Source organism: Melanostigma gelatinosum (assembly GCF_949748355.1).
Source record: "Melanostigma gelatinosum genome assembly, chromosome: 2".
NCBI classification, from domain to species: Eukaryota; Metazoa; Chordata; class Actinopteri; order Perciformes; family Zoarcidae; genus Melanostigma; species Melanostigma gelatinosum.
Genome location: NC_136635.1, coordinates 20,268,401 through 20,277,712, shown reverse-complemented (window position 1 = coordinate 20,277,712; position 9,312 = coordinate 20,268,401). Strand labels below are relative to the sequence as shown.

At 38.3% G+C, this 9,312-nt stretch overlaps 1 protein-coding gene across 1 annotated transcript; it reads left to right on the top strand.

Annotated features, from left to right (window-relative positions):
* The first annotated feature begins 4,730 nt into the window (after positions 1 to 4,730).
* On the top strand, positions 4,731 to 9,147 carry lysmd2 (LysM, putative peptidoglycan-binding, domain containing 2). Its single transcript, XM_079285157.1, is given in 5 exon segments — positions 4,731 to 4,853; positions 4,855 to 4,914; positions 4,916 to 5,170; positions 5,773 to 6,089; positions 8,426 to 9,147. Coding segments are annotated over 5 exon segments (723 nt in total). The 5' UTR covers positions 4,731 to 4,811; the 3' UTR covers positions 8,475 to 9,147.
* The last annotated feature ends 165 nt before the right edge of the window (positions 9,148 to 9,312 follow it).

The window sequence follows — 9,312 nt, the reverse complement described above, 5'->3', positions numbered from 1 at the left end:
AATAAAATAAAATAAAATAAAATAAAATAAAATAAAATAAAATAAAATAAAATAAAATAAAATAAAATAAAATAAAATAAAATAAAATAAAATAAAATAAAATAAAATAAAATAAAATAAAATAAAATAAAATAAAATAAAATAAAATAAAATAAAATAAAATAAAATAAAATAAAATAAAATAAAATAAAATAAAATAAAATAAAATAAAATAAAATAAAATAAAATAAAATAAAATAAAATAAAATAAAATAAAATAAAATAAAATAAAATAAAATAAAATAAAATAAAATAAAATAAAATAAAATAAAATAAAATAAAATAAAATAAAATAAAATAAAATAAAATAAAATAAAATAAAATAAAATAAAATAAAATAAAATAAAATAAAATAAAATAAAATAAAATAAAATAAAATAAAATAAAATAAAATAAAATAAAATAAAATAAAATAAAATAAAATAAAATGAAATGAAATGAAATGAAATGAAATGAAATGAAATGAAATAAATTAAATGACCATTGCCATCTGCACAACATAGGACACCATCTATAGACTCCACACACACACACACACACACACACACACACACACACACACACACACACACACACACACACACACACACACACACACACACACACACACACACACACACACACACACATATATCCCAACAGAGCAAGAATCCCTCTTTCAGGATGAAAAAGGATAAGAATATATAAGAAATATAACTATATTAATTCAAAATGAAGTGATTCAGCACAAACACAAGTATTGCTACTTTAAGTGTAATACGTTGAGGTATTTCAGGCAAAATGTAAGTGTTCGAAGTGACGTCTGGTGATCAACTTTCAGGTGCCGCAAAGCCGACAACAAAATATCACAGAGACCTGGAAAGACAGACTACATACATATACACATACATGTGAAACTCAATTCTCTCTCTCTCTCTCTCTCTCTCTCTCTCTCTCTCGCTCCCTCTATCACACAAATACACAGTGCACACCAAAAACCTAGCCTTGATTGTAAAGATCAAGTGGAGCTCATCCTCTCACTGTGTTGCACAATAGTGGAGATAGAATTTCATGTACCCTCTCGGTACCCTCACACAAGATGTGCACTGTAACAAGATGCCCTGTATGTAACACAGAAACTTTGGGAAGAGATGTGGGTGCTGGAATCAGATGAGCGATAGCATCCTACTCAGCTAAATGGGTTAAAATGTACTGAGAGAAAGACATCTTAACAGCCATTTTAAACCAGTGCTACACCAGAGATGAATGTACAGTAGATCTCTGTGCGTGCGTCAATACATATTAGCTAAAGGTAAAGACAGAGTTTACTGCAGGGTGGCGGAGCACTTGGCAGTCAGCATAGTTTATCTTCTGTAGTGTCAGAAATGATCTCTGATAGACATAGTCAACCTCTTCTACTTCCTTCAGAGGGTAGTGTGGCTCCATGTGAAAACAATTACGAATATGTATATATATATATATATATATATATATATATATATATATATATATATATATATATATATATATATATATATATAGTGTTTCAAACACTTTTTTGAAACACATACATTATACATGTATATATTGCATGTTATAATGCATGTTCAACTTCCTTTTTGTGTTTCAAAAAATTGTCTGGGTGACTTGTGATTAAACGACACCATCTGGTGGTTGATAATGTTAGTGACTGAACACAGCTGCAATACCAGAGTGAGTCCAGTAGGGGTCACAACGTAACTGACTGATACATCATTGTAGTAGTCGATATTGACTGAGATCCTGTAGGAGTCTCATCTTGATCATGTTTTCTATGACAGGGTGCTGATGGATAACCTCTATCCTACCTCATCATCCCAACATTAAATTGAATTGCATTGCAATCCGTAGACAGCAGGGTAGCACTTCATGTTTTAACAACTTTGAACTTTTAAACCACCTGTATGGAAGAAAAATGCTCCCATCTGACTTACTTGGTCAACCTAGTTTTTTTTCCTCCACTACTTACCGACTGAAATTAACTTCAATCCTCACAACCCCATAAATCCCAAGACGTCCTCCAGGCTGAATCAGATTTGTCTTATTGCCTCCTCAAAGTGGATGAACTGATGGCAAGAGTGATATCGCACTGATTGCTTCAATATCTTTGCTGCAAAAACCTGTGGGTGCAGTTGGATCAGGGGGCGGCCGGAGAGATTGTCTTCACGGTAACGTTGCAACACACTCAAGTTGCTCCTACTTCCTCTTGTCATCTTGCCTTTTTTCATTTGTTTGTTTTTGCCTATAGTGTAGGGTGATTCGAGTAATCCGATTCCTGTCTGCCAATAAAATCTCATGTTGTTGTTTGAACCCCAGAGTAAATCCTATGAGCTCACTGTAGATATATATTTTAAAAAACAATGAACTTTACTGCGAAATATTGGATCATTTTAGATTTTTGATGCTTTTATCTTCATAAAAAACTGCGCCTCATCCAGAAAATACAACATGAATAATGAACTGATTTGCAGTTGAATCTAAAAAGTGACATCTCCAATTGAGAACACAATGTATAATGAATGCATTAAGCTCCGTCCTCTAGGTCTCTCTTTGTACTCTTACATAAGTTTAATGACCTCATTTCCATTAGAAAATGCCAGACAGATCATCTATAACCAGGACGGACTAATTAAATGAATTAATCATTCAGAGATCTTGACTCCACTTGCTGCTTCCCAGTATTTGTGAGACAGCGAGTGACGTCCTGTGCCTCCCAAAGTCACACCTGCAGTCTTTGTGCCTTCATGAAATCACATTACTACTTTTCACGAACGTTAAAATGACTTAGTATGGTTATAATATTTGCATCATCAGTGCTTTCTGTTTCCAGCTCTTTGTAAGTACTCCCATGGCTTTAACTTTCTAACAGTGATTCAAAAAGGAGAAAACAACTTCAGGGAATTCAGCACCATTGGGGGATCTGAATAAACATGCACTGTGAGAGTCACAGACGACAGGAACGGAGCAATGAAAATCTCCACCAGTTACCATCCAGTAATGAATACATGATTGGAGTATACTGTCCTTATTCACATATTGGCTGACTTGTAACTTCGTTATTCAACTGGGGTTTCCCTTGTTCATACAATGATTAACAGGTGCAAGGTAATATCTCATCGCATCATTGTGGGAAAAAAAAGATTAGGTGATGGGGATTTTATTGCATGTCAAACTGTATAAAAGCTAATATATGTTTGCTGACGTCAGTGTTGTACAATGTAAACACTGGAAAATTGATCTTCAAAATGACATTATCAGCATAACCACACAAATAAAATCAAAATGAGTTTGCCATAAAACAGTACAGCCATTTGTAGAATTGTAGAGTGGAAACAATATAAAGCCACTATGTATTATTGAACATTCCAGTATGTTTATATTCCAGTATATCAATTGGGTGAAAACATGTTTTTGAAGGAGGATATATGGATTAAATGACTCTGATTACAAATGTATGTACATTGAAAAGACATCTTTCAAGAAACGTAATCAAAACCCTCATTCAATACACACTAATACACATAGATGGAGAGTAAGAATATTAAAACAAATATTTCTTGTTTTTACTGTAACTGCATCACCTCAATTTAATAATTCAATGTTTTGCTTGTGCGACTGATTTCAATATCATAGCAAGAAAAACGGGAAAATTATGTTTAGTGTATAAACAATCAGGTTTTCATTTGGCAGACTTTATGACACTGATATGCCAGCTTGGGAAAATTCCTTTCACATAACAAAAAAGGTTTTACAGTGTGGTCCAGTTAAGTATAAAACATGTTATATTTATGCACTGTTGGTCATAAGACTGTAAACCACGTTCCTCTCACAGAGGCCATCCAAAGTGATCACTGCACTTAACAGCTTTGGCTCCAGATGTCACATTCAGCGGTACGTGGTCACAGAGACCTGCTGAATGTTTCCACCCAATGTGAAAGGATCTCTCAAGTCCTACTGAGTTATGTGTTACACAAGAAAAGAGAGGCGACCATCAGTCTTGGCTCTAAAGACCTTAAAACGTAGCCATATAATGATGGACCTTTTTCCTACTGTTTTACAAGGTCATGCTATTAACAGCAAGTAGCTATCTGATAAAGGGAATAACCAGCATAACCATCTATCTATCTATCTATCTATCTATCTATCTATCTATCTATCTATCTATCTATCTATCTATCTATCTATCTATCTATCTATCTATCTATCTATCTATCTATCTATCTATCTATCTATCTATCTATCTATCTATCTATCTATCTATCTATCTATCTATCTATCTATCTATCTATCTATCTATCTATCTATCTATCTATCTATCTATCTATCTATCTATCTATCTATCTATCTATCTATCTATCTATCTATCTATCTATCTATCTATCTATCTATCTATCTATCTATCTATCTATCTATCTATCTATCTATCTATCTATCTATCTATCTATCTATCTATCTATCTATCTATCTATCTATCTATCTATCTATCTATAACCTTTCAACAAATGTTCTTAATCATCTTGGTCTATGGTATTACGAATTATTTTACAGCCTTTCATCAATTGTTAGTAATCATCAAATTCTTCGTTATAGGGAATTATTTTGAAAGTGTAACCGGAAACTGTATTATTGTAGTTCCTCCCGGACGTCTTTACGTCAACGTAAGGCTCTATGACAAAAGCTACCCGTGAGGTGGTGGTAGCGGTTCCCGAAACATGTCTCTTATTGATTGGTTGACATGCAGAGTATGACCGGGGATGGGAATCTCCCAGCCGCCTGAACCAGCGATTAACGTGACTGCAGCGGGTCAACTGGAGCGTTAAAGCACCCAGAGGTAACCGGGGCTCTTTGTCTATTCAAACAGAAGATGGCGGAGTTTTCGCCCGTCCTGCCGATGCGGGATGGAGGAGGAGGACGTTTTGGCCAGCCCATCTTCCCTCGGTCTAGGTCCGGTTCCGAGTCCGAGAGCGAACTGTCCCAGGGCCTGGCCCGGACCAAGATCCGGTCGTACGGAAGCACAGCCAGCGTCACGTCCTCCCTGGGGGAGAAGTACATCGAGCATCGGGTTACAGACAGTGATACCCTGCAAGGGATTGCTCTCAAATACGGTGTCACGGTAAGGTTGCCACGCAAACACTTCCATGTTTAGTTTGTGGAGATGTGATGGAACATGGAATCAGTGTTTTCATTTACAGGGATGGGGAGTGAAAGAAAGCTTTCTCAAGTTTGCATGTATACTACCAACCTGGCAAAGTGGCTCCGGCCCCTGGGGTCTCCCAAGGTCCCAAAAGCCCAAGGTTCACTGCGTGTTAATTGGTTGTCTAATGAGATGTTTGACCAAATATCTAACCCTATTCCCAATGTATTTATGTATTTAGTTTTAATGTGTATCCAAAGATGTTTTTATTGCCGTTGGATCACATCTCCCGAGTTAAATTTCGTGTAAAAAAAAAAGTGTCTTTGTTCACTTGATGGGAATCAAAAAGATGTAATTCATGTGGACGAATTAAAACCAACTCCATATATTCATATCAGTCACACAATACATAAGACGAGATAAGAGAATCCTTTTATTAGTATAATTTAAGGTGTTTTGAGGTGACTCGGTCCTCAGGTCTAAACTTAAGTGCAAAGGATGAAAACAAGGAAGGAGACAGCTGAGTCACAGAAATGATGCTGTTCTAACACCGTCTGCTTGCTGTCACCCTCACATGCCAGATGGAGCAAATCAAGAGAGCCAACAAGCTGTTCAGCAACGACTGCATTTTTCTGAAGAACAGCCTCAACATCCCCGTGGTGTCGGAGAAGCGCTACACATTTAACGGACTGTCTCTGGACTCTCCCGACGGGGACGGTGAAGCAGCAGATCCACCCTGTGTTGTGTTGCGTGAGTTCGAGGGGCCCTCACCGCTCCCCGAGGACTCCAAACCCCCCCAGCCAGAGGAGCTGTCAGCCAAAGACTTCTTACACAGACTGGACTTGCAAATCAAACAATCCAAGCAGGCGGCACGCAGGCTGAAAGAAGAGGAAGTAAGGTGAGGTGTTGAAACAACCCCCCCCCCCCCAACCAAACCGCTGCTTATTTCCTCTGTGTTGTTGACGAGTGCACACTTTCAGACCGGGCTGGGAACGCTCACTGCTAGTTATTGTCTTTCTGGATTTGGCTAAATTAGAAAAGCAGCATCAGTCAGCTGGTAGTTATTGTGGGTGTGAGGGCTGACTGTTGCCTAATGAACATATGATGGAGAACTGTCTGTGGCACATGGCACAGGACACATTTCTAAGTTTGATGAAGTCCATTATCTGCAGGCATTTGTCCTGGTAAAAGCGCTGTGTTTTTTTGTCACTGCGTTACTGTTCACAGCCCCTTTTCCCCCCCAAAAGCATCGGCTATAGACATGGGACTAAAGATCAACCTTACTGCGTTGAAGTGCTTGTCAGAAACGAGGCCTAGACTCTCAGTCATCCCTCTGCTCGGAGGTGATTGTCAGGAATCCCGTTCAGCAAGAATAGAGACCGTAAAGTGCGAACGCTGTCACGGAAGAAGGATCAAAGACATTTTTTTGCCGACCTGCTGCACTAGTCGGGTGGCGCGTTCTGCTACAATTCAGACAGTTAGAAGGAGATGTGGCTTGCTGAATCAGGCCGGAGCTCGTCTCCTTGACACTTCAGGTCGAGACGGAGAACAGTCTGTACGTCTGCTCAGTGCTGAGGTAGGAGTGGATACCTGGCAGACCCCCATTCATTCATTCATAGACAGACAGGCGTTGTTGGCACTATCAGTTTAGTCAGGACTGAGTCACACCACGGCAGGTTCCTCTACAGACATCGAGAATAAATTTTCATTTTCCACGTCAGGCTCTCTAAAAGTGTTTCGCTCGTACTACAGTGGATCCTGTAGCAGCCGTGATGTAAATTCCCTTTTTGGCAGCTGCTCTGGTCTCAACTGGCCTTTGTCTCTGATTTCTATCACCAGCGCCAGTCTGACACCGTGGACCAGAACTGGAATAGATCTCTAATTTCTCCTGAAAGAAGAACGAGGGGTCTTATCGCATTCATCTACCAAACATTTCATATCAAATGATATCAATGTAATCCGCCCACAGAACGATAGCATGTAGCATTTTAATGTTTTCCTACATCCTGTCGAGTTGATTTGGTGATATATGAATGATCTAGAATGGAGTAGTAACTTCTTCTTTTTTTTCGTGTGAAAGAGCCAGAAGAAATCCTCAAAGGAATATATTTGATAGTCTTTTTTTATTTTTATTTTATTTTTATTTTTTATTTTTTTTTATAAGTAAAAAGGTTCTGACTGAATTAAAGGACAGTCTTTATTAACATCATGTGATAAACATGACTTTGTCCATGTTAGTCAGCTCTGTACATACTATTCATCAGGTAAGATAATATTGTCGTATTTCAGTAATATATGACCACCGACTGCGTAACATTTTCTATTAATGTAGCCATGACGTGCCAGTAACCCTAGAACCGTGTTCTGTTTTTACGAAGGCACGAGCCAGAGTAAATGCGCAGAACAAAGTCTTTGAATGTCTCTGTTAAGTGTTTACCCACCTACCAAAGCCCAGCTTCGTGTGAGGCCTCGTCTCCAGCCACATCCTCTGCTGTGGAGCTGCTGTGTGTGTAGACAAACACGGGCTCGCTGCCTTGTTTCCAGAGTAAACACAGACCGCATGTCCGTTTGGCTTCCTCCCTCTGATGGAACAGACGGCAAAGTGACTGCTTGATACATTTCCTTCTGTAGGACCCTATATCTTCATATATGGATTTACATTATGAAGATTTAGTTTTTATCTCCAAACTCATTACTGTGCAGTCCTGCAACTTGCTTCTAAGCCCAAAGACGTCTTTCCTGTCACTTCCTGTCATGTATATTTATCGTTTAACAACTTTATTTGTATATTATATTTAAAAAAAACGGAGTTATGGAATCGTTATAAAGGCTCATAAAGAGAGAGGATGTTATGGAAATAGGGTGAGAAAAGAAACAAAGACTCTTAACTCCTAAACATGTGGTTGTGCCAGATCAGATGAAGGAAACATGATATGAGTCAGAACAAGTTTATAGTAAAGTAGAACAAGTTTATAGTAAAGTAGAACAAGTTTATAGTAAAGTAGAACAAGTGTCGTTCAATGTGTATATACTTATCCCCAAAAATCCTTAATATAATAGAGCAGAGGTCTTCAACAGTGGGTCCGCGGAGGTACTGCAGGGGGTCCGCGAAATTTTTGAATCTGTCCATTATTTTAATAGTTCAGTATTGTATGAAAGATAACTGGTATCTTTATGCATGGCAGTGGTACTAAAACTTAAAGCTTATCTATCTTTTCTTTTTCTCATTCGCAGGAACGATCAGGACTACACGGCCCCCACGTCGTCCTATCAGGAGATATAAAGGACCCGTCCGTCTTCTGCACACACACGCTCCAACATACAAACAGTACCACAACCACATCGCTTTTCTTTTTTCTTTTTTTTTACTTTTCTCTTTACCGTTCTGCTTTTACCAAACCACGTTAAACAGAACTGTCATGTTTGCCTTTTTATTTATTGATATGAAAGTATTGCGATGTAGGTTTCTTGTTTCGTACAGCTTTACAGCTCGGAGGAGCATCTGATATAAATATCGTCCGAGCACAAGTGCCCATCCACTCATCATAAGCTTCTGACACTACTGTACAGAACCCACCTGCTGCATATGTTCAAACACACACACATAGCTAAGCAATTCCAGAAGGATTAGCTTGTTAAAGTTGCGAACCGCTTCTGATTTGCTAAATCCGCTCCTATAATAGTAACACTGGAAAGTACCGGTATATTCAGGCCTTCCTCATCAATGTTTACCCTGTACGAGCTCTCCCCAAACAGAAGCGGCGGATAGACTCGAGCCTTTGAACATGTTCCGTTTTGCCTCATTCAAGCTTTGGTCTTTTGGGGGGGGGGAGAAGGGACTGCTATTTTTTTTTGAAGTGTGAATGCATTATTTATGTGTGGAGAATGGTCCGTTACAGCCGTTTTATTGTACTTTTAAAATGTATTGGTTTTATTTGGAGAGAATAAATGTGTAGTCAAACCAAACGTGAAGCTCTCGTGTGCTTTCATGACAATGCAGGTTCATGTGAGCGTGTGGATGTCAATTATTGGTGGGTTCCCCCCCCCCCCCCATGTGCTGCTTTGCTGTCACATTTAAGTACACGGGTAAAGAAAAGGCAAAGTTTTAATTGCTTTTAAAC